Here is a 26428-nt window from a genome sequence, read left to right on the forward strand (position 1 = left end):
ACGGTTCTCAGCAGCCTTGCCAACCGCCTTTCATCGCACGATAAAAAGTCCCCGTGGTTTTGGTGCTTCTTTTTAGAATTTTACTTTCTCTCTGACAAGTCGTCGACGCGACGTACTTCTATCGAAGCGGACTTTGCCGTTGGCTAATCGTGATTACGGTTGTCGATTCATGGGTTCTTCTCATCCACCAATTGAAATTTATCACTAATACCGGTGGCTGACCAGCCTGCTTTGGTCTGCGACGAAACAGTTTCGTTAATTCCCACCGAGGACGCTACCTATTCCTTGAGTCTGAGGTGGTTGCCTGTGACAAGGCGGACTTACGCGCTGATTATGATTTCAAGGTGCCTCGATATGGTATCGAACATGTGGAATAGAATTTGACATTGGCCCACTTCGTATTCATGCAGACCCATCAGTGGAAAAAGTTGAATAAAATTCTTTTCTACGCCGTTCTTACAACGAGTTGATATCGTGGGCAGTCTAATGATGGGTTGAAGAAAAGCGGTGTATAAATCTAGACCATTTGTAACAAGAGTATTCCTTGATGTTTCATATTTTTGATCCCAGCTTACATTAAACTGTAGTCTAATTGAATTACCACTCTTTTGAATGACGCTCAAGAAATTTTAGCCTGTCTAAATTCTCTGGTTCTACACGATTGACCGAACTGGGTAGGAGACAAAGTGTACAAGAAAAAATGATGAGCACATAGTACAGAAATGAAAATAAAACATGATATTTATTCCAATCGTCTTTCTTTTTTTTTCCTTTTTTAACAAGTATGGATTCAATTACAAAGAGAATATTTTGCTATCAATAGTGTACAATACCTGTATGTCCATAGTGTTGCATTTACCCCTGGCAATCATTCAGCAAAACATCCCGTTATTCGCATTATTAGGGGGGACATTTCTATTAAAAGGTATAATAAGACGTAAGCATGTCATAATTCGACGTCAGACAGCAGAAAATATTGTCTCCGTCTTTAATTGATCTATTCAGTTTCTAGTTTCTTTTTTCCCTTGCGTATTGATTTCAGTTTCATCGTCTTGTAGAATATCAAAAACAGAACCAAACCGTGTGTGAGACGGCGGAACGCGACGATGTCTACAATCAATCAGCACCGTGAGCACAATGGTCACCCATTAACTCATTCAAAATCGAAAATTTTGCTAATTTGTTGCATCGTTTTCTACCAATGTGTTGGAATTTGATTTTTCTATAGCTTGAACAATAACAAAGACTCCAAACTTCGCTTCGTGTGAAACTAGAGTGTCCGTGCTTACCATTGTCGAGTGGAAGGTGATGACGATAAAATCATAGCTCGACTAGGGTGAGGAGGCTTACGTGGACTGTATCAGGCAGATAATTTCTTCTTTGAGATATTCGGTGGGTCCCTTGGTATCTAAAATCTCCGTATCCCAGCTGAAATTCAGTATTGATGCGGGGACCAGTCTGTTGTCAACCAAGGTCTTTTCATAGTCTTCATTCCCGAGACGATGACCCGTCGGCGTTGTTAAAACGAACGGTATCTCGTCGCTGATCAAATTCTCTCTGACAAATTCTACGACGTTCTCGACCCTTTCGTAAACCGCGAAGGTGCCTTGAAGCATTACCCCGTCCGGGAAACGCACCCGTATCAAGGCGTAACGGTATTTCTTCATTTCTCGCAATTCCTCTTTTTCCCGCATCGCCTTCGTACGGAGAATTTGACTCTTTGCTACCGCTTCAGACCTGTGCTATGAAATAAATTTTTGCCAATACGTGTCAACTGCTATATTTTCAAGCCAAAATAAGAAAAATAGTGGCGCACCTGAGCTGATGCTCCTTCTTAATCTCCTCCGGCGATATGGTGAAGAAAATTGGAGGTAATTCGTTTCTTTTCGCTGCCTGACTCGGCAGTAAGACTTGTAAGTTTCTGTCCAACTCAATTCGAACGGGCTCTGCCGTCCTCAGAGCATCAACCAGTATACCGACTTGCTCGATCGAAGATTTTTCCGGATTCCAAACCAGGAAGTCCTCTTCCTGTTCCTGATGCGCTAGTTTGACCATCTCAAACCCAGCGGCTTTAAACAGCTGCAAGGCACCCTCGACGGGCTTCACTTTGTCCTACACATTGAACAGGTATCGCTTAAATTCACGAAGAAATCATTCGATTCGGGTATCTTACATTGTTATTCCAACCCTTCTACACACCTGAAATACCCGATTGGACATTCGTATTTTCCAGTATTTCTCCTCCCCCGGATTATTGATGATATTTTCAAGGTACTTGCACATGGTTTCGACACACTGTTCAACCTTTTCTTTCCCGGCATTACAACTATGAATGATGAGGCAGGCGGTGAGTCCGGGCTCCTCGTAATTGAGCTGCTCGTAAAGGAACTGTCGAATCTTGCTCTTCCACTCGTCCCTGGTTAATATTTCGTCAGAAATAATCGGACAGCGAAAATAAACCCCGCGTACAGCGAGCAGCGGGTTTGCCTCGACCTCCTGTGGGATTTTCTGCTCCTTTGGCAGCGCGATTTCCTTTGCCTCATTACTCGCCGCTTTTCTCTCCGCCTCCAGTTCTCGTTTGACTTGTGCCTGGATAGCCGCGTACGATCTGCGAATAAGCAACAAGTGAGCAAAATTTTGGTAAACTGTTCATCCATCGTGATTAATGATCATGTAGGTATACTAGGAACGAAATCGAAATCCCTGGCCGAACTTACGTGTTGAACTTTGTCGGGTCTGGCCTCTTCGACTCGAGCCTCGCCAGGGCAGCTTGTCCTGCAATTTTAGCTTCTGTGGTTGGTTCCGCCCGCGTCACTGGCTTCACTGTTTCGTTAGAGTTCGATTTTGATGAACTCGTCGATTCGGTTAATCTGCAAACACGGAAAAGAAGAATATAATCTTAGTTTTCTTTGTAGTTGTGCAGTTCAAAAACTTCAAAACGCTTAAATGCCTGTCGAATAGAAAAAAAAAAAAAATTTCGGAGTGACTGACAGCTCTCTGACTAATTTTTGCAACAGTGAATACGTATCACACGTTTAATACTAACTTGTACCCCTTTCCAGCCATCTTAAATTTGGCATCGGATTTCTTTTTCTGGAAAAATGCTTTGATCTTGTCCGCCATGTTAGTTGTTTTCGGTTGGCACTCGATAAAGAGTTAGCTGGTGAATGATTTTCTAAACCCGCGGGGAATGCTCCTTGGGTAACTTCAATCGGGAGACGCTCTTCTTCAGTTCCTCAACGGCAGCAGAAGTCGCTGAAAGTTACAAATTTTCATTAACACACTCCAACTACCAATAAGGTGAAAAGTAATCTATGAGTACACATACCATATAGTCAGCTGTGTATTAATACATGCGATAACAAAAAGCAGTGTACGAATTTAAAATGGGTCAAATATACACCTGGATCTGCGAGGATGGCGTCAAGAGTTTTCGGAATCTCTAGACACATGGCTACACAGTCTTAACTGCATCATTTCTGTGGGTGTATAATTACATACTATACTTGTCGTTAGTCGAGAACTTTATGCCACCCGTGAAACAGAAGCAGATAATATGATCTACAGGAAAATACACCAAATTTGGAAATGTTTTTCATACTTGGATCTGGTACTATGTCTAATTTGAATTGCTACAATTTTTATGACTCTTTACAAAAGTTGTCTTCACGAATGCTGAACGTATTTAAATTATATGAAATATTTCTTCATAAAAACTTTTCTGTTTCAGTAGAGACCGTGATGATACAATGAGTTTGGGGACATTGTAAGCTACCGCTGGCCGTTACGTTTAACCTACTGTTTTGAATTATGTCCAAGCATGACAGATATACGCCTATATTACCGTTGACCGCTGCTTTAGAATCCATAAGTCCTACTACGCGCATGTACATACATTGTATGGGCCCTCTACTGATTCAATTACTGCCGCAATTGATTACTCTTTAAATACCTAAAATATCCTTTCCTCTATTTTTACTCACGTTGAATTTCCAGTCGTTTACAAGATGTGTCGCATTCATTAAAACAGATGGATGATCATTTTCATTATTATGAACATTGTTATCTTTACAAAATTATCATTCCAAGTGGGGAACGAAAGTTAGACGAGAAAAGAAATCGATTTTTTCACACAGATATGTTAAGAATTTCAAGGTCGTTATAATATATACAGTGCAATGTACACCCAAGAGTACGACTATAACGGAAAGTTTTCCGCGAAGCTCAACCCCGTACGTCGTCCAAACAATCGATGAATTCTGCAGTCATTAATTAGGATGAATGCTTAAAGATTACTGCTTTCCATTTTATCGTGCACCATTATCAGTGCATCGTCTGTATAATTGTGACGCACAGAAGACAAGGAAGCTCAAGATAAGAATGTGCAAAAGTACAAAACAAACATTCTACTCAAACCGTTTTTCATGTGAAAATATTCAGATCAAGACTTATACAGGACAGTAATTAGTGTATTATATTCCCATAACTAGTTTACAACATAAATAATACTATATTCTCACAACTTCAAATAATGGAGAAAATGCATGCACAGAACTTTCCCTGCCACATGTATATTACCTACACCAGTGCAGTGAATGACTGTTAACTCGTCATACGTGTCCTGCACTATCGCTATCAATTTTGTGGTATTCTATGAAACCAAATTTAGTATGAAAAATAACATTTGTCGAGTGAGTAGGTTTTCAGAGATAATATGTTTGTGAGGTAGACAATGTTAGGTACAATCGTTTCGCTTCCTCGTCTTGAAGTAAAACCTGAATAAGTAGCTGTAATCCACACGTATGATCAAATAACGCTATGCACGTTGTATTGTTATACATTATAGCAACAACAAATACGTACATATGTAGAGGTGAAGGTCACATCTTGCATACAGTGCAAGCGTCTGGTAGCATTGCGTAAATGCAGTGCATAAATGTAATTCGTAAGATGATCCCGAAATGAAACGACCGAAACGATTCTGGTCTTGTTAGGAGGGTATACTTATCTTACCTTCCGTGACAATTACAATTTGCATTTGATTGACGTGCTTTATAACTAAAGTATTCGAAAACGATTTTGTTCCAGATATTTTTTTCACTCTGCCAAGTTCTTCGGTGAAAAGAAAATTGATTTAGTGTGCCTACTCGAAAGGATAAAATTGAACGGCAATATGAACACGCTGAAGTTCGCAAATTTCAGCATAAATACGTTGCAGCGTGACCGAGCTTGTTTTTAAATTAAAAAATGGAATGCCCTCTATATACAACACAAATCCAGACTTATGACACTGGATGATTGATCACGGCGCACATTAATTAAAATGTGAAACTAAGTGTAAAAGCATCGGCGACCGTTACCTGCGAGGTTACTTAAGACACAACAGATATACCTGAACGCAGGTGCAGGGAACCAGTCTGACCAGACTACTGCAATTCGTAATGCGTGGATCAACGAGGTTGAAGTTAGCAACGTTATCGTGACGAAACGTTGGGGAAAAAATGCCTATTTTCGTAACTTTACAACACTGATTATAATCAAACTGAGATTTCGAAAAATGAATGTTTTGTTTTATTACCGTTTAATGAATTTCCGAAACTTCAAAAATCGTGAAATGACGGTTTTCCCTCGGCATGAATCGTCACGATAACGTTGCTAACTTCAATATGATATAGATGATAGTTACGTTTAGTTGATTCCTGCTGTGACGCAATGCCACGAGTCTGCCAGTACGCAAGTATGCATATACGCGTGAGAAGAGAAAAGGTGAAAAGAAAACGTGACCAAATCTGTCAAATCTGTTTTTCCTGGCTGACCTGGTTTCATGAACCGATCGGATATCCGATCGCCGTAAACGTGCCAAGCAACGTATATGAGGGCGACGTTGCTGACGAGGATTAATGCGAAGAGTTTGAAGAGCTGGAGCTGAAACTCGTCGAAGGCGAGCCAGGCGGAAAACTCTTGGAAAAATTCAAGTAGCGTCTGGTGTTGTTGGCCGTATGCGTCGTTTTCGTTACTCGCCGATGTGCCCGTCGAGTTTGAGGTTAGCAAGCCGAGTGTCGCGAGTACGAAGCTGGCCAAGTCGCAGGCGATTGTATTGATTTCGTCCAAGAGTGAACCGCTCCCAGGAGCCGAGTCCTCGCATAAGCTGATCATCACACGCGTCACCTGATCATCACCTTTCGTTCTCCTTTTTCTATTTTCAATTTTACTCTCCTTTTACTCCTCCTCAAACCCTCCGAGTTTCCTTGACACACCGACGATTTTTATAATCCCGACCGTACGGAACGGGAATTCGGCCGCACGTGACTTTCAATTCGTTCACGCCTATCCACGGTGGACTCTTTACCATGACTGAACACTTACCGACAACACGAGCGGCGTCCTATCCCCCCTCCCCCAGAAAACTCTCCGACACCACTGACATCTAACAGCTCTCGATCTAACGATGCTGCCTTCGTTCAGCGAAGTTCCCGGTTCCGTTACGACCAGTCGGTAACCGAGGGATCGTCATCCGACAGTTTTTTATTTACCTCGAACAGGATGAATACCTCGGATTGGATTTGACAATTTGAAGTCAGGTTGACCACGGCAGTGCCGATGATGACAGCAAAACGTTACGAAATCATTTGCCCCCAGATGGCGGGTTCGAGTTATTGGTTACCCGTTTGAAGTTTAATTCAAATAAATCGGACGATATTGGAACGACTTTTCTCCCCATTTTTACTGATACTATACTAAAACTGATGTAAAAGAAGAAATATTACAAATGGCTGAATAACTATTGGAGTACCTTGATATATTTCGAATTCCGAAGACCTCGGATTAAAAGGAAATTGAACAGAATCGCGACTAATCGATTAGACTAATCTATATTGCGGTTTTTTTAAATGAATATTTGGGTTGATTCAATGATTTCGAATTGATCTAAAAAAAATTGAAAATTACAGTTATTCGGAACTTTTAGCGTCAGAAAGGGAGAAAGAAATGGGGGTTTAAACCCATGGTTGATCCTCGCGTTGTAATATAAGATGACACATCTCGCCAAATTTTAATTAGAACACACGGCGCAGCGTAAGAGGAGTAATGGGATAGGAGAATAACTTGTATAGAAATTTTCTTACGAAATAATGCATTTTATACAGTTTGCATTACGATATAAGTATATCGATTATAGGTATTAACGTATAAACTTGAATTAAGATTAATAAATATCATGAACTACGGTACAAACGGTGATGTATTAACATTGGATTAAAATCACACGTGATAATACTACGAATATGATTACGATTAATAATACGTTTTGTTTCCTATAATACTCCTCGAAACGAGCCGATCACACTCTTCGTAATTAGCTGCCAATTGCATTTAGTGCGTGATTCACTAAGGCTTGATGAAGCCTACAGCGTTTCACGACGAGAATGTTTAGTACGTTTGTAAGTATTCACAGCAAGACCGTGTTTTCAATCGTTTTTAACGTGAAAACTTGCGGTAGCACAATAGGCGATAAGCTGGCTCGTGGCCAATTTGGTCGAATATCCCACAAGAAATTACACGAAGGATAAGGCAAAGCGAAATGAAAAACGATCGCCTTTGTCCGAACATTTCGTAACCATGGAAATTCACCCGAATGCCCCAAGTTGACATCAAAAGTGCTGAAGGAGTAATAATGAGTAAACCTCGGAATCTTTCTTATTTTTCTATTCTCTTCTCACACGACGCACTTTCCATTAATTACATTTTTTTCGATTAAATACTAATAAATCATATCTTCACCGTATACATGGAGCAGAAATAAACGTATAGGTTAAATAGATTATACATAGTGCATCGGATGTAAAGTAGAATACATATTTGTTTCTAAAATTACGATATACGCTATATTTGATGTATTTTCATACACACACACCATAAAAACCACAATTCGCAGTCGCGTATTTTCGTTCTTTTCTTTCACTTCTCTATTTGTTAACCAAAGATTATGTGATATTTATTATGTACACTTACAATAATTAGAGAGTCATGGATCCACATCTACCGAATAACCAAATGTATCGCGGTTACATACACTCATAACCGATCGACGAAGTGCGGATAGAAAAAAATCAGACCACCAATAATTTCAATTCGTTTCAACCTCACAATCTTTCTAATATAAATGACAAAAAAATTTCTGAACTTGTTTCAAGGATAACAGTAAAGTAAATGTGTGAGATATTTAACTGAAGTCAAACGTCACCTCGCGATAATGTTAAGATCTATTTTATAAATAATAAATATTATCTTCGATGTCGATTTAAATAATCTACCTAAGTAACAGAACGTTTCTCAATCTCAAATCCCGTGGTAAAGATAGTCAGGTTTTAACTGTATTTTTTTCTCCAGTCAAACGCTTTCCTTTACTTGTGATTCCCTCAATTTTTGTTTCACGTATGCCAAATGCATCTGCGAATTTTGTTCCGACCTTTTTTTTTTTTTTCTTCTTTGTTGATCATAAAGATCTCTACACAGAATTTGAATAACCGATCAATCCCCATCCGTTCAACGATATACTTTGATTGAAAAACGTCGTGGTATGTATAATTAGTGATAACTCTACATATAAATTGGAAATATTCTATAAAGTCTAGATTAATTAAATACTGTGCTGAGATTTCTTAGTCATCGTACGCCATCTTTTTGCGTGTGCACCACGTACGATGTTTAATGTGTACCTCGTACTAGTTGGCAAGAATACAATAAATAGTGTGACATCATACTTTTAAAAGAAGATACATCTCGCGTATATTTAAACGCTCGCCAAATTTCGTTCCAGTGAGTTCAATGAAACAAAAACAAGACGGTATGCTGCATAACCGATGCTTAAAACATTTCGCGTCATTTTACGAATTACGTTGCTTATAATCTTCGCTGGCGGATGAATTGCTAAAATGACACCCTGATCGTAATAACGGCACCGCAGCTACTTGCACGTGTGCACATCGACGCTCTTTACGCATGTCTTACACTCGACAAAACAACACCAGTGAAACTTGCACTCGCACCTTTCCCTCACTATCGTCTTCTGAGTGTTATAACCCCTTCCGCAGCACAGAAGATTACATCCGTCCATACCGGCCGACGTTCTGTTGCACACTCGCCCCTGGGTGCCTGAAAAATTATGGAAAACCAGATTCACACCGTGATCGGTCCTTCGGATTCGGTTCCCAAGGATGACTTCCCGTCTCTCCTAATATCGAACTCACCTAGGGATCCCATGCTCAGATTTCTGAGACAAAAATTCGGCGAGTCTTCGAGGTAGACCAGGTCGTTGGCGGTCGGGAGGGTGAAGCGTGGGTCTCGGATCGAGAGGCGTCCCCTTCTGTTTACTCGGACTTCGGTTGCCCCGTCGTATTTATCCAGCAGATAATCACCTGGAATCACGGAATGCGATAAAATGTAGCTAAATAATTATTCCCATCATCCTCAGGGTGAAATGTACAACAAGTAGATACAAGAACTCGTTGACGACGGGCAGACGGATGAGAGAGAATGAATTCGAAGTTGGCGCACAGCTGCGGAGCGCGTTAAACGAAAGAGAGGAATGAGGATGAAGTTAGTAAACGTTACCGTAACGATGTATGTTTATGAAAAATCCCTACTTCGCATCTCTATGAATGTCCGAGATTTAGTAAACCATTAAAAACAAAATTGCCCAATAACGAGTACTCTTTAGTCTAAAGTTTCGTTACCAAGTTCAGCATGACCTGAGCGATGACGACGCGGTGCAACCCATCCCGTGTTTATCTCGTTCGTCGGGTTGTCATTCAAATTTGAATCATGGCTCGGCGCAGCTCGATGACCCGAGCATAAGCGACGTTATACGCGACTTCTCCGCGTCGTCTCTCTAGTTTCCTGAGCATTATCCCGCAGCGTCCTTTTACGTCTTTACACACATACATAATATACGCGCATCACTCGTGAACACGCGATAATTTTACACCGCATCTGACTATAATACACGTACGCACACAGCTACACGTAATATATTAGCAACGGCACGTATAGCATAGTGGTGAACAATTACGCGAGCCTCGTCGTCCTACGCCAAAGAAGGATCAAATTACCTACTCCGGCGATCAGCATAACGCGTCCGAAGAGCTGCGAGGCTGCGGCGCGACGCGACGAGGTGACGAATAATTGCAGATTACCAAAACTGCGCGTAACAATTGCATTATCATAATTCCACCGCGGACATTAGAGGCGTTATGCTGTAACTGCACTTCGCCTCCCACCCCCACCCCCACCCCTCGTCACGCACACTCATTCGTACGCTCCTGACTCCCTTGGTTCTCCCTTACCCATATGCTTACCGCGACACGTACAGGTACGACCGCGACGGGACAACGCTTGAGGTGTAATTTGACGGATAGGCTTCGCGTAGCGGTCGCGCGTATTCGGCGCATTAGTCGTATAATGCAGCCCACAAACGACTTCGTTCGTCTCCGTTCCCGCAGGAGTCACGGATCCGAATATACTTTAACATGGGTGGGGGTGAAAATATGGAAAGACGGAAAGATGAAAAAATCGAAGGGCCACAATGTCGAAATTTTAAACGAGCGAAAACTTAATATATAGAATTTATAAATGTTGACAACCAAAGTATGGAGAAGTAAAGGTTTAGAAAGACCAGAACATAGAATGCCAAACTGTAGAGTCGTCGGAATTATTCTCGATGATATAAAATCGTATACAGATTGTCGATTTTGCTGTTCCAAGATTTGACCTTTTTATACTTCGCCTTTCTGTATTTCGATTTATTATGTTTTCAATTTTCTGTACTTGAACCTTCCACATATTTAAATTCTACGAATAAAATTTTCGTGTCTATGAAAACTCGACATTCTGGTCCTTCTATGAATCAGCAACTCTAGTTTTCTACCCCTACCCTTTAACATTATTCAGAAATAATCTGCAAACGTGAGGTATTCTGTTGTCGAAATATTTACACAAACGAATCGAAAATGTTTAACCTGAATAAGGGATGGTAAACTTGAGGATCAGACGGCGATACGGTGTAAGATAGGAAGGAATCATTAACGCACGACTCAAAGAATCAATGCAAAGAATCTGCTGCCGAAGTAGAGCAGTGTCGAAAGAATACCCACAGAGTGCGGTACGATTCTCAGGTGGGTGTGGACTTTACGTAGGATATACTTGAACTGCCGTTACGTTCGATCGTCGCGATCAATCGCAATGTCTGGGGAATTTTCGGAATTCGAAACGCCATTGGATGGAACGCGTGTAGCTGCTAATGGAGATTCGTGATCGCCTCGCTCTATCGGTGTCTTTTCCCATCTTTTTCATCCTCATTCCTCTTCGGACTTTTCCATCTGCACGCAAGTAACACGGTCCGAAGGGATGTTGATGATCGCAGCCATTAAAACGCGTTGGGAATTGTTGGTATTCTTTTTCTCTCGTTCGTTTCTTTGTTTTTACTATTTTTCCTCTGTTATGTTTGTCTCGGATAGCGTAAGAGGGTTAGATACACGTTAGAGCGGCAAAGCGGTGTTAGTTGTTTCCGTCAATATCGTCACGAACTCGGATCGAAGAACCCCTGAATTTTTAAAAAAGTCACTCTATTCCCTATACCACCCAATTTGACTGATCTATAATGCAAATCCCCTGAAAGTTGATGCGCGGATACTTCGTGACTCGAAGCCACAATTTGTATATCCCGTATCAGAGACCAACTAAAATTAATTCTTGCAAAAGTTTCTTCAGTCTCTCCTTCTTTTCCGGTCAAGTTCAACACTCTGAGGCATGGCCGTGGAGATGTTTGCACACACGGACTTTGGACCTTACATACATATAGGCCGTATCGGTCATCTTGTGATGTTGAAAGACTGTAGCAGCGATCAGCAGGAAGTGACGGAGGTAGGCTACAGGGTGCGGGATGACCGCAAGTAGAGTCAGACCTCACACGCCGTCGAATACAAAAGAATTACCTGCCCAAAGTAGGTATCGGTATTTTGAGTGAAAGGAAAGCCGAGATAAGGACTAAACGCTGCTGCCTCGGTGAAGGTCCGTGACGACTTGGTATTCATAGGGTTTTAGTGTTTGTTTCTCTCGAAATTTTTTAGATGGCTACACGTATCGAGATTACAAGGAAATCAACGAAATGAACGAAATTAGGGTTCCGTTTCGAGATAATCCTCCAGAGAACGATGCCTGAGGTCTTTTATCCTTGTACTTTATCATCCTCATCTACAATGCGTCCATTTTCGAACTTCACATGGAACGTAGAACTGCTATCTAGTGATCGCATAGACTCATAAATCCATATGCAGTGACTCAATCTTCATTCTGAACTTCGTTCGTTAGCAAAAAGTTATAGAAATACTACGATTCCTTATTATAATTGTGGGAATGATTATTACAGTACCTCGATTATTACGGGGCTGAAGCTATAATAGTTACGTTAATGTATCGAAACGTTGAAACAAAAATTATTACTTCGCGCCATTCGAATACCTGAAGAAATTGAATTTACAAAATCTGAGTTTGCCGACGATGTATCAACAGTTTGCTAGATTTCAAGTAATCCCAAAGTTGCAAAATAACGCCTTTTTCCAAAAGCGCATCACTACATTAACGCTAAAATCTACAGACTGATCGATTATCCCTTAATTCGTACATTACATTGTAATCACGGGTAGGCAACGAAGCAAACGTTGATACCAAAAAGTCACTCCGTGTCCCAGATTCGAACATGAATCCACGCGTGAGCCTCGGCACGATTCCAACATCGAGGAATATCGAGAGAAATATGAGTCGCGGCTCCTCGCGACCTTTGACATTGGAACACCTCGCGGTGCGCCCCCGCAACGCATCGCGGCGCAGCGTCGAAGGTATAACGACGCGTCTTGTAGGAAGAGATGCGAGAGTCGCGGGTTGCATGTCTCGATAATTATTATAAATGTACTTTCGTCCAATGGCGGTTGTCGCAGACCGCCTACCGCCACCCGTTCGCCGCCGTCCAGCCTGCCCTCCGCACATATCCACGCATCCGTGGAACGCACACCCATTAGGCACACGCGCGTTGAACTTCTGCCGTAGGTTCATAATTTTTAGGTCGGGTATATCACGTTTTACCTCCTTCGTCGAACGGGCGACTACGCGTGCGTGTGTGCGTTCTTGAATAGAAAACAGGAAACGGACTCCTGATCGGCTGCGTCACAGGTTTGTAGGTAACAATACCGATCAAAGAGTGGGGAACACATTCGCCTTGAATCTCGTAAGGGGTTGTAACTAGTCGGGACTTTTCAAAAATAGTTTGTTTTTTTTTCTCATTACATTTTCGTAATTCACATACGTTCAAGTATATGTAGAGAAAATTTCATGTCGATCCGACGAATATTCTCGAAGTTACGCGCAAATTTGCACATATGCTCCGGAGCGTTTGGAAGTGCTTTCGAAACTTTGAACGCGTTTTTTCTCAAAACTATGTTTTCAAATACGGTGAGCAAGATTTCTCGAAAACGGCTGAATCGATCAGTCTCAAATTTTAACACAAGCTTTATCAATAGATTTTTCAGTCCTCAGTCCTTGATGGAAGGTTTTTCTCGCCGATAAATATTGTTAGTTTTATAAACAAATTAAGACGAATGTTCTTATGGAAAATCGATTTTTTTTTCCAGAAGCCGTCATTTTTTTATAAATTAATATTTTGCGTATTCCTTCGATTAAAGACCAGGTAACACTTTGTACTATCTAAATCTTTTTTGATTTTTCATTTCACATGATCCAGTTCAGAGTTATCTTGATCACCGCAAGACGCCCTTTCTTAGCGTTGCTCCCGGAGATCGGCTATAGCAGCTTTAAAAATCATTATTTTTATAAATAAAAAATATCCGAATGAAGTTGAATGTTACCCCAATATGTGTATGATTTTTTATATTAATCGCTTTCATTCGGCCGCCCGACAAGGTCCAACCGCTTAATTAAACCAATCGTAGGCACAAGGTGTAGGATTTCGCCAATGTCGAGCTCACTGCAGTAGTGCGGCTATCCGGTGCATTTTTCATCTAGTCCTGCAGGTACCTACCTACTGTTCGGTAACCCTGCAGTGCATAAGCAGTGATGCGCGACTGGAGCAAAAGTCAACGAACCCTTTCTCCTGTTGTACATATTTCCCGCGGGTGAATCTTTACTTACGCCAGACATATCCGTTGCACAATTGATTTAGCGTCTAATTAACCGAACGAATACACGCCCGAGCATACGCGTAGATAAACCTACCTGTTCAGTATACACACAAACACGTACATAGAGTCGAGTATTGAAACGCGGGAATGGGGCACCCGAAATTCCCGAGTACGTGGAGTAGGTATCAGTTGGACGTCCCATAAAACCATAATGCGATAGGTTAAATATACGCCATATATACGGAGGTACGTCGATGTAACACACTTGCGTGCGATACCTGGGGGCTATCTCTGGGTCCGTCCGGGGCCCGTTCCCGGGTTCACGATATTGGTAATTAAAAGGCTTGTTTAGATTAGAACGGACACTTCTTGCCCCGCGACTTGAATTCTTAATCAACCACGGGCTGTGTTTATGAAATGGTGGAGATTTTTCAGTAGGCTCTTCATCTCCTCGTCGGCCCTGATTAACGAATTCTACCTACAAGGGTGATGCTGGGGGTGGATATTCGGAAACAATCGAGGAAAAATGGGAGGGGTCTCGACGTCTACGAATTTCACCTCGTCGTTTCTCATCCTGCCTGTATGCCGCACTCGCATCGTTTTATATACACGGGCCACCCTCTCTTCTCGGGCCTTATCGCCTCCTCCTTTTCACAATGTTACATTAATTCAACGCCCGTCGGTCAGTTTCGTGTTGGTCTTCGAATGAAACTGTACTCGCCGCCGATATCTCGAAGAAAAAGAAAAAAATCTTCCGAACTAAACTAACGGTAAAAGCAGACGATTTCCTGTACAGGGATCATGGCTCGGAACAATTGTTTTGTAACCGTCTGGTAACGATTTTGAGTAACGATTTTTAGGCTTTTGGATAAAATATATTGCACGTTACGTTACGACCTAGCGTTAAGAGACTTTCTACTTTAAACGCGAATTTCAACCGAAATAGTAAAAATTTTTAGTCCATCATTTTTCCGCATTCTCAGTTCGGTATGTTGTTCAAAATTTTCGATACTTCCTTTGTGAAAAAGACTTCAACTTGGGTGTAAATTCTTACCTCAAACTCATACATAATGCTAAATTTCCATAAGAAAAAAATCGAAGGTACGAATGTACACCCAAGTTGAGGATTATTTTTGTGACGGTTATCATGTCGGTGGTTTGGATAGGTATACAATACGAGGCATTTTTCACGCTATGTGACTAAATTCTCAAAGCGGCACTGCTTATACCGGAAAAGTTCTGAAAATAGTTCAAATTTTTTTGACGCCCAACCGCAAATTGTTACGAACTTGGACAGGAAAATATCAGACAGCGAATAATAATTCCGTAATTGAAGCACGCTTCTGATGTATTCTTTTGTAAGTGAAATAGTAAAATTTGTTGCATCATACTCACCGACTTCCCTGAAGGAGGCGAGCTGCTGCCAACACGTGATGAGACTACAGCTTCCAGAGACACCGTGGCACTTGCAGGTTACCTTTGATTTCTTTACAACTGCCTGAAAAGTTCAAAGACATTTAAGAAAATCCCGAAAGCCACTTGATATTGCAATATTAGATCCACCATTTTGAACTTTGTAAGTTTGATAAAGAGGAGAGGGAACGAATGTTTTTCACTGGAACACTTGTTCGTTCCAGAATGATAGAAAAAAAAAAAATGATATTGCAGACCAACAATTGAGAACAGAAAAATTGTTTCCCGCGCTATGTGAGAAAGCCTCCACGGGTCCCATTGAGAAGAGTGTACATAGTTGTGAATGAGCGGTGGCAAATGACGATAAATCATTGCTCACGCAAGAGCACGCGGAGTATCCTTGTTTCTTAAGCTATATGTCGGCAGTCCGGTGCACGACGTCGCTTGCCTAAACTTTCGGATCATGAGCCTGTGTGTTCGAGACACGTGCCTCCGTGTATCCGCTTAAGATTGTTAAAATCTCGAGAAGAAATCATCAATAAAATCTCAACATAATTGGGGGGAAAAAAAACCTCGCCTCCACCATACCTTTTTCTCTTTTTTCTCCTTCGTTTTTCTTATGCGCTTTCCTTGCTTCGATTACCAACCTTCTTCGCAGATTCATGTTATTGTAAATTCTAAAATGTTCTTGAAACGTAAATAATAAAGCGCTCACCCTCAAATTTCTCTAATTGTGTTTTCATTTGCTTTGAAAAAAAAAAAAAAAAGAAAAAAAAACTCCTAAAAACAGGTATGATTTTAGACAGTCCCAGCTGTATCCCCCCGCAACTAGGATGTCGGCATGCGACAGGTCGAGGAGCGGGCGCGGAAACGTTTCGTAGTCGGCGTGTGTCCCAGATGCCTGTACGTATGGTGTAGATATAATACGTCCGGGAGATAATTCCAGCCGGCCGGGCGACGTCGCTCGCTTAATTGGGACGAAAACGAAGCGACGGATCGATCGATGGATCGAGGGCTGATCGGTGGATCGATGAGCCGGTCGGTCCGCGAGCGATTAAATCTCCGGCGTGCCGCGGCGGCGGCGAGAGCAGCCTCGACATTCGCCCCGTTCAACTCGCTGCGTCGTTCCTCTCCTTCCTCCCGCCTCCTCCTCCTCCTCCTCCTCCTCTTCCTCCTTCGCGGTAATTTTATCGTCCCTCGGGGTCCGTACGTGTAGTAACGTAGGTAGAGGTGAACGGATGAGGAGGAGGAGGAAGAGGAGGAGGAGGAGGTACACGCGGCCGGAGCATCGACACGCAAACGTTTGCCTCCCGTGCCGTACGGTCGGCTCTTAAGATTAATTCGACACCTTTTAAATATTTAGCTAACGTGACAACTCGCGGCCCGATGTATGGGTAAGGTATAAATTACACGCATAGAACAGCTCCGCGACGCAACGGCCCAATCACTCCGGCAAAATTACACAACCGATAATTTTTCACTATACGATGCGACGAAAGTCCAAACAGTGGGCGGCAGGACTGCGGCTTAATTGCCGTGCGGTGTCTGATTCTGAGTCCTGCAGTGGATCGGCTTAAAGTAAGCCAAACACTTTCGAACTGTTACGCAGCTGGTAATTGTCATGGGCAGAGACTGTTGATCCCGTCTCTATAAACGTCTGTGAGGAGGACTCTGATCCAATCTTCATTAATCATCGCCGGAACAAATTCTCTGCATTCTAGCGATGGCCAATAAGCTAAAAATAATTGATGCATCTGTTAATCGAGTTAAAAAAAAATAATCGAACACGACTCGATTGAATCGGTAGAAATTAATCGATCGATCGATTATTTTGTATTTTTTTGAAACGGTGTATGTGAAACCAAAATGTTGTAAACTACATCAAATAGGTAATTAATAAGTAGGACAATGATAATTATTGATACTCTATATCGCATAAGTTGATATTGTATTGCGTCGTTCCTGGGAGTAAAAAGCAAAAACCGATTGTGTGGAAAAATACTCGAGTTAACAGAAAATCGATTGTTTTTGGTCATTGGTTTTGGAAAGTAGTAAACTTTCTTCCGCTCTCACCGAATCAGTTCGTAGAAACACTTCTTTGATTCTTTCGACAGACTGCATAATCAACAACGGAACATATATGTATAGTAGATTTATATGTATCTTCGTTATACCGAGCAGTACATCCACCTATATCCGTTTGAGATCCATCTGTGCTTCCACCCGTCCTCTTTCCCTCTTCCCCTTCAAACGCGACGCCGGGCATGGCATGGCACGGCACCCATGATACGTGCGCCACGCGTCCATTCGGCCATTGTCAACGCAACCGGAGATTCGTATATCTGATTATGCAAATTGAACTAAATTTGCATGCAAATTGCGGCCAATATATTTACGATTCGTTACCATGAGCCTGCATCAAATTACCCAAATCACCCGAATCACGGGCAAATCCTCTCCGTCTATCTTGCACCAGATGCACAACGGGTGGGACGACTAACCATCAGGCGACACCTCGTCTTTGTGATTTGTTAGTTTTCTACCTTCAGTAAAATAGATTGATTTAATACTGCCGATATTTTCGTTTTATCAAGTTTAAGTGAGTAACGTTAGTATCGTCAAGTATTGATGAAGGATTAGTATTCTGCAAGTTTAGAATTTTTCTTAATTAAACGTCAAGTTTCGAATCACAAGTATTTTTTGCTGAATTATAGTTTAGCGAATTTTAGAAAATTCTAAGATTGTTAAGGAACAAGTTTTCGTAAAAATCCATAGTTTCATTGACGTTACGAACTTCAACTTCATTTGTTTTTTTTTTGTTCAAAACAACCCAACCGCAAGTGTGTCACGTACAGGTATACTTGTCGATGTACCTATAAAATCGTAAAATATATTGCAAGATCGCGGTTTTAACACGATCGGAGGAAGTAGCACGCAACAAGCAGGGTCGTATAATTGCATTCGCGAACGATATATTCGTCATTATTATACAATCTGGCAGCCTCGTGTATCGTGCGCGGTAATTACTTCTGCAGGTAGGGCCGTGTATAATGTATTATGTATAAATGTTGTGTGTACGAAGGAAGTATCTGTACCTACACGCAGTGGTGGCCGTAATCACGTGGACCTCCGTGACTCGGGACAAAGCCTGCAAGATTATTGTCGCATTGTAACTGACTTGCAGTAATTCTTTCGAGCCCTTCGTTTTTCGTTTCTTCCACGCGTTTTACTCTTCTTTGTATTTCTTCTCTCCCTCTCTCTTTCTCCCTCTCTCTCTCTCTCTCTCTCTCTCTCTCTCTTACTCTCTCGCTCTACCGCCGCGGACTTGCAACGTACTGACTCCAAGGAATTAATTATGATTCTCATTGTACTCGATCGCCGTATGCACCTCCATACATATTATATTCGTCCCCCTCTTATACCGTACACGAGACGATAACTTATTCAATTATGTTTACTCCCACGGTGGTAAAAATAGAAGAAAATCAGTTTTCCTCTCCGACAGTTGATTCATTTATTATTCACTTACTTCTCATATCCTCATACCTACTGTATTGTGTTATAATATTAGCAGCCCGTCCAGGCGCCGTCGTCATCCAAATTTAGCGTAATAAAATTAAAATTTCATTCAGATATAACAATCTTGCTTGAAGTAAAAAATATCTGAACGAAGATTCATAATATCTGACCTAACCTGAAACCCAACCAAACCTAACCCAACCCAACCCAACCCAACCCAACCCAACCCAGCCTGTATCTATAATAAGAACTTAGTCAGCGTTCACCAAGACTGCGATCCCGTTCCGACTTAGTTTACAAATATCGTTACATTTGAAAAACTATTGATCTCGTTGTAACAAAATACATTTCAAAGCCTGGCCAAACGTCGTAGCTATCCACGAAAAAAAAATAATGCAAATCGGTTTGGTAGTTCTGGATTTATAAGCGACCATACGTCAGAAGGACTTCCAAGTTTTATACGGTCGAGAAGAAGATAGGCATAATATGGAGGCGAGTTCTAGCCGACGTAGGAAGAACCGATAATAATTTAATGAAACTTATTACTTGCTACATTGTATATTCATACGAAATATGCACGTGCATCGGGCCCAGACATTCTGGTTATGATAATTGTAATTTACGTTTACGAAATATCGATTGAAACGCGATGGGACCGAGGCTCCGCCGTTTGACGACACCGGCAATTGCGTGTAGCGGCCGAATAATACGGAGAACCGTCGCAGCGCCACCCACGCCTCGCCCTTACAATTCTACAGCTCGTCTCGGCCCAGACAAAAGCGATTGATGACGTCGGTTCGAGAGACTCAAAGTGAAAAGAAAGGATCGGCTACGCCAGGCTTTGGGCCACGCCACCTTGCACTTCGGGAAAATCCCGAGGTTGAACACGTTTGTCGTGATCTTACAGTGCACGGGTGATGCTGCGAACACCCGAAAATTCCGTGAGATGATTTCAATACCGATCTGCGCATTGAGCGTGCGGCGAAACGGGGCGGAGTTGAAACTTGACGTTGTACTGTGAAGCAAATATGAAAATCCAGTCGGGTTTAATTCCCGAATTGTGTTTGAAGATTTCGTCAGTCACGAACGCACATTTTTGCCGCTGCATAGCCGCGCAATTGAAACCAAACTCACGATGGGCTTGGCATTCCGTTGAAGAACGCTAATTTGGTTGTTTCCACCTACACTGACGTCACTGGCTAATGCTACGAAGACTAAATTAGTTTCGGAAAGCTCCGAGCGCTCGCTTGCGCGACCGATTCCTTATCCTTGTCAAGATCACCGTAGCTCTTCCTATGCCTACTACCTAAAAAACAAAAAAAAAAAAATTACGGTACGATTATGCAAGGACTCGAGATAGGGCGAGGATCAAGCGTCCCGCGGCAGTAATTAGAGAGAGATAAGAATTGAATCGAAGGAGATAAGGCGGCCGACTAGAAATACAAAGAGGGAAAGATAGAAGGAGAAACAAGAGCCCTCCATTGCGCTTTGTGTGAGGCCAATATGCATATATGTATATCCGTGTTCGCTTTCCGCACCGCATTCTTTTTTCTTCTATACAGGCATAAATGTATAAGCCACTGCAACGCCACGTAATCCGATCCAGTTGGTAATATTGTGCCGGTGCATAGAAATAGAATATGAAGGTACCGAACCAATTACATTGGCGCAGAGCAGCCGCACCCGCCTATTGCGCACTCGCTGTAATAACCGCTTGATTGACGCTTCCAACGTGAAAGGAGGCACTTTTGTACCTCGGGATTCGCGATCTGACTTTTCGTTTCATACAATTCAATCCCTCCACTGTTATTATGCCTGCTTAAACTTTTTATTATCCATCGCCGATCTTTCGAGAATTATTTTTCCCACCGACAAGAAAGGTATAGCTAAAGCAGGGGATTGAGGAATACACTTTGACAACTCAGACGACGTTACGAAAAGTTATGTTGCAATGTTATAAGTTGAACTAATATGGATCAATTTCAATCCTGTAAAAAGCTTAGGGTTATTTAATGCCTCTCAGGACCAATAGTTTGCACTTCTTGAGCTCCTCGGTTATTTGGGTGGGCATCGAAGATTTTAGAGAATGTCGTAGATTAAATTTGATGGTCCTTTTATTAACGGGATAATCAAGAAGATAGGTAGAGTCTTGCTTCACTCACTTATTCGACGAATAGATGAGGATAAGTAGTAGAGACGTTTATAGACTCGCCCTGAATTCCCGCAATGAGCGAAAATTTCATGGTTTTTTTTTTTTTTCTATATATTTTTTGTCACTTGAAACCAAGTCAATCTACTTCTGTGACAAAAGAAACGGTTCGAATAATGGAATAAATAGATTTCCTGCCGGTATCTCAGTGTAAAAAGTTGACCCAGTACGTGCTCTAATTGGAAATTCGAGTAAGCATTTAAGCTGTCCGACAATTGGTTTATAGACTTCATTGATCAAAATGAGAATGAAATTGATGTTCACGATCGAAGCAGAGAATCGCAGCTGAACTCACCCTACGGCCAGCCTCGTTGTTGTGAAGATTCATAAGACTTCTGCCCTGCTCTCGACTGCCCCTTTTGTAGCTTCGTTCGCGTTCCCGAACGTCGACAAAGCCCTGAGTGAACCTGAAATGTGAACGAAAATTAAACACCTTGGAACTAAATTGCACCGTGGCTAATTGTCTCCATAATTTATACCGCGGGATCCAAAGAAGGAATAGAAAAACTGGATCGTGGGAGGGTTGAGGTTGAAAATTTTTTACTCCTCCTCTGCAGTCGCCTTGATGGTTTTTAATTGCCGGATATTTCCGAACCAGAATCGGCTGCAAAGAAACCCACCTTGTATCGCTGCCAAGCTAGACTCGCAGGGGTAAGAAAGTGAAAAATGGTCGACCGGCTGGAGGGGTGCGTAGGCCGAGGGGCGGAGCAGCGATTACGCGACACTGGTTTAATAAATCTCGACGGGATCTGTCAGTGATAGATAAGTGTAATATTCGCTTTATGTCTGTTGGCGCGACTTGTCGTCCGGAACGAGGGAGAGGAGATGAATCGTTTCGATGACCCGCGTGCAAGCCTCTTTTCCTCTACGTAATATAGCGTCAGGTTTACTTGACAAGCGGTTTGAATTTTCATCACGGATCTTCAGCCCTGACACAACGAACAACACCAAATTGCTGACAGGGAGAGGGAATCGAAGCCCAAGCGCAGTGCTGCGAATTGTTTGCGAAAATTGGAAAATTAAGAAAGAAACGTCTGTTTTTCATCATTACAGGTACGTATGATCGCAAGATTTATTGATTTTGCACAAGTTGCGTGAAATATGCAACTTTTCATCATCCGTAACTGCTCGATCCTGTCTAGGTCTGTTTGGTATTGAAAGTTAAATGCGTTCGATGATTAAGTAGAGCATTTTAACCGATGACAATGAGCTCTGTGATTATGATCACATGACGCGGTGGTCGGACGTTGCTTATCGCTACGATTAATACCCATCGTCCTAACTCTAAACTTTGAAAGGCAACGATCCCCAGCTGCAGACACATCGTGAACCTACAGAACCGAGTGGAACTCAGACCGAAGAAGCGATGTGCTTTAAATGGAGGATGAAGATGTCAACGACGGATAGAATTTCACGAGGTCAAACGAGACGTACTCGTTGCCAGCTGACATCGACGATTGGCTTATTTATTTACTTTTTATTGTGGCATGCAGGCATTAATTCGACCGCAAGCTATAGTCGCTCTGTGAGGTATAAATCTAATCAATTATCATAGACCGCGCACTTGGTCTGTTCCGTGTACGAGTGTTACCACGTATCACGAGTCACTGGGCATCGCAGCTGCAAACTGATCAGTAATCGGCAGTAGTTTCGTCGATCGATCTCGATATCTTCGGGCTTTCCTCTAATTTGGTATCAATCTGATGAATTGGCCGGATCGTCATCAAGTCTGTACCTACTTACACCTGATCGCAGTGCTAGACATGTCAATTTTTTGAACTTGCAGGAGAACAAGAGATAACCAGGAATAAAAGAATTGTATGGAAAACTGCAAATGGATAAAAAAGGAAAGAAGAAAATAAATATACCTAAGTCAGTGACTGCGGCACGTGCCTGTGGCATCACATTCGTCTCGCCGGTGGTAATGGAGCCGTTACTTCAATCAGAAGAATTACAATCTAGTACAGTTTTAATGATTTAATGGTGCTTGAGCTCGGGGATTTTTGATAACTAATGGCACTGCAGTCGCGTACATGTGTGGAGTATACCTCTACCATACACGTACGTATAACGTAGGTACGTATAAGGTGCTTATACAGAATCGAGGCCTGAAACAAATCGCGTGGACAAAAGCGTTGCTGAACTGGGGGGGCGATAGGGCTGCGACATCGGGAATAATGCCCGTACCTAGGTATATTCCTATTCCTATTATAAGTAATGCGTGCGGTGGAGGCCGGGCCGCGTCGGGCACCGGGGGCGGATTTAACCCGTGACGAATTTTGGCCTTTTCGACTCTACGTCGCGTATCCCCTGCTCAACCGTGCGAGTCTAACGAGACTGACTTCTATTGCGACTTTAATCCCCCTACGTGCGACAAGTCAGGGACTTGGGGAACGGGAATTCCTACGCCGGGCTTGCTGCCCGATCCTCGCATAGTTCGTGGTACTGCAGTCTGGCTTCACTAACAATTATTTGCTTCTTTAACTCGGCGCGCATACGATCGCACGTTCGTTGCTTTTGAAAAATTGTAGACAACACCTTTTTAGATGACACGAATCGAGAGTGAAGTGTATCAAAGATTGCTGATCGGGGATAGAATTTTTTGCCATGAAAGTGAAATTTTGAGTGAAAAAAAAGGCTGAGAGCACGGTATCATGAGACTTGGAACGTGTACAGGAAATATTGGTAATTATATTTTCAAACAAACATTTCTTTTCTTTTATTCATCTTTTCTTTTATAGTGCACGGCAAGAAAATGTTGAATGTCTGCAGGTCTTAGAGTGTAGAGTTGAAGTATAAATTTCATCGCTCGGGTACCTCCGGATATTAGAGCCGTGGGTGTTACCAAAATGGCAGTTAAGGCTCTCGAAAGGGCAATCATAAAAGTGCCCAGGTGGGAATTGATAATAAATTTCAGTCGTGATGGTGGTACGTCGCCGAGGGAGGGACGAAGACCCGAAAAGAAGGCAATTCGAGGAACGATATATACATACACGGCAGTATGATCGTACACGTTTACACTTCTTGTATAATACTCGAGATGAGACCGAATGAGAAACAGAAAGAGCCAGCGGTGCACGGAACTCTTGAACGAACGGAAATTCAACGAATCAATAACTAGTGAAGCGAATATCCAAGTGAAGACTGAGAGACAATGGGAAAAACAGTAATTGATTAGAAAAGATGTAACTAGTAATTTGTATACGACGTTGTATTTTTTAATAATCAAATTTTCCGTCTCTCAAGTATATCTTAATTTGGATGTTTCGTCTGAGATTCTTGTTCATTTGAGCTAAACTGAATCCTGACAACCACCCGACTTCTCTCTTGCACCTCAAACTTCAAAAGAAAAGATTGCTAAAAAGCCATTCTTTGTGAGTACGTTCTTTCAGACAACGATTCGATAAATTTCCATGGCAATGATTCACGAAACGTAGTAGAAAGGAAGAGCCAGACACTACTTACGGAATTTGCAGGTGCGCTTACATCGATCATGACACGCATATCGCACGTGTACCGATACGTACTGTAATAGCGTCGGTGTGTGTGAAGCAGCTAGAGAGTACGATACTTACTTGTAACCGTACTCGAGATTGTCGCCACAGCCGCCCCAGATCCACTCTCGATTAAGATCCCTCGGACGTCCGCTCCTCGAGCATCCGCAGGACGACAGCTGGCCATCCCTGCAGGCACGGCTGACGGAGTATACGACACCAGCGGCAGCCATGGCGTGGACGAACGCCGTTTCTCTGCTGGCTGAAACGAGGATGAAGGAAATAAGACGATCACTTTCGACGACATCTCGCCCGAAGAATCAGCCCCACGTGCCCATGTCATCCCGTCTCATCTCTCTTCCATCCATTCGCCCTCTCGATGATCCCAGTGCTCTGTACCATAATGCAGATTTGCAATGAGGGCTTTCTTTCGCCTGCGACTTCGGAACGATCCAATTAATCGCAGCTTACCCCGGGACAAAGAGGGCCTCTGAGGACCAGAGCTCTCTTCTCTACTCGGCTATTAATAACGGTTCAATTGTCACCGGCAGCCGAGACGCCCTGCACCCCACTAAGCCACGACCTACAGCACCACCCCTGACGCGTGAATATATGCAATAATATATTCTACAAGCTCCTCTGCACCCTGTACCCATTCGCTTAGCGTGAAAATGCAGCTGAGTTTGGAGGGTCTGCGCGCGTGATCTATACGGAAGATTTTCCGTTTCTGTCCCATTTCTCTTGTGTGCAAAATCCCTTTGAGACTAAGCCGTAGCTGGTAATATGAGTGTGTCGTACGCGCAAGCATGTGCGAACTATACCGCAACTGAAGTATTTTCCTCGTCGTTTTTTTTTTCGAAATATCTGTGTAAAATCAAAATGAAATTGTGAAATGTCGGAAGCCAATCGACTGTAGGTAGAATGCACCTTCCAAGTGAATCAGATGAAAAAAGTTATCCCCAAATCCAGTTCTGGAAGTGATCGGTCATACAAATTAAAGGTGGCAAGCTCTCATTTTTATCTATGCGCGTAATAAATTTTATGAACGTTGGACGTACCCTACAACCTCTAACTCCAACGTTCAACACTCTGCAAATTAACCGATTCCGTTGAAGAGGTGAATTAGGTTTTGATCGCCTCCCGCCGACATGAGAGAATGGCGGTCTTCTCCTTTATTCCTCCTCCACCTTCACCGCCACCTTCTCTTTCTCTGCTTCCTCTTTTTCTTCTTCGTCTCCTAGGCTGTGCCGTGTTGCAGGCGGAGCGTAGAGAGGAAGAGGAAGAGGAAGAGGAAGAGCAGGACTGGCCGGCGAGGACGTCGTGTACACGACTACACGAGACAAGACAATGCCGGGAATAGCGGTAAGTATCGCGACGCGCGCGCGTTCCGGAGTCTCTTTGATCTCGCCGCGTAGCAGAAAGCGGTTGAGCATCGAGGCTGGCTCTACAAAAGGGACCCTCAGTCCCCGGTCAGTCAGTCAGCAGCAATCCAGCTCCGGCACCAGCTCCAGCTCCAGCTCCAACTTCAGCCTCCGCTCGGCAATCAGGATTAGAAAGTATCGAGGACGATCTACGCGTGCACGCTTCTGCGGCACGCGGACCGC

General features: G+C 42.7%; 2 protein-coding genes and 1 long non-coding RNA gene across 6 annotated transcripts in view; 1 reads left to right on the plus strand and 2 right to left on the minus strand.

The window, feature by feature from the left end:
* Positions 1 to 723: 723 nt before the first annotated feature.
* Positions 724 to 5824, minus strand: Gint3 (GDI interacting protein 3). 3 transcript variants are annotated; one of them, XR_011176262.1, is made up of 7 exons: positions 5687 to 5824; positions 3047 to 3255; positions 2718 to 2870; positions 2200 to 2608; positions 1817 to 2112; positions 1290 to 1737; positions 724 to 915 (listed from the first exon to the last, which is right to left on the minus strand). XR_011176262.1 is itself a non-coding variant. In XM_046637437.2 (6 exons), the coding sequence occupies exons 2-6, from the start codon at positions 3121 to 3123 to the stop codon at positions 1347 to 1349; spliced, it is 1326 nt and encodes a 441-aa protein (XP_046493393.1). In that variant the 5' UTR covers positions 3124 to 3255; positions 5687 to 5824; the 3' UTR covers positions 724 to 1346. The 3 variants fall into 3 exon arrangements, 2 of the variants coding, with proteins under 2 accessions (XP_046493393.1, XP_046493394.1); XM_046637437.2 differs by having other exon boundaries at positions 724 to 1737; XM_046637438.2 differs by lacking the exon at positions 5687 to 5824 and adding an exon at positions 3984 to 4422 and having other exon boundaries at positions 724 to 1737.
* Positions 3252 to 5488, plus strand: LOC124225038 (uncharacterized). 2 transcript variants are annotated; one of them, XR_011176263.1, is made up of 2 exons: positions 3252 to 3610; positions 3731 to 5488. It is a non-coding gene; the product is annotated as an uncharacterized lncRNA (long non-coding RNA). The 2 variants fall into 2 exon arrangements; XR_011176264.1 differs by having other exon boundaries at positions 3734 to 5488.
* Positions 5825 to 7150: 1326 nt separating the features above from the next.
* The window catches only part of LOC124225037 (protein Wnt-5b), a 52093-nt gene continuing 32815 nt past the window's right edge, over positions 7151 to 26428 (minus strand). Inside the window, exons 4-8 of the mRNA XM_046637439.2 lie at positions 24906 to 25086; positions 21626 to 21737; positions 15585 to 15687; positions 9249 to 9416; positions 7151 to 9153 (exon numbers count right to left, since the gene is read on the minus strand). Coding sequence (XP_046493395.1) covers positions 8966 to 9153; positions 9249 to 9416; positions 15585 to 15687; positions 21626 to 21737; positions 24906 to 25086 — 752 coding nt within the window. The 3' untranslated portion in view covers positions 7151 to 8965. The remainder of the gene's footprint in view (positions 9154 to 9248; positions 9417 to 15584; positions 15688 to 21625; positions 21738 to 24905; positions 25087 to 26428) is intronic.

The sequence above is a fragment of the Neodiprion pinetum genome, chromosome 1 (assembly GCF_021155775.2).
Source record: "Neodiprion pinetum isolate iyNeoPine1 chromosome 1, iyNeoPine1.2, whole genome shotgun sequence".
NCBI classification, from domain to species: Eukaryota; Metazoa; Arthropoda; class Insecta; order Hymenoptera; family Diprionidae; genus Neodiprion; species Neodiprion pinetum.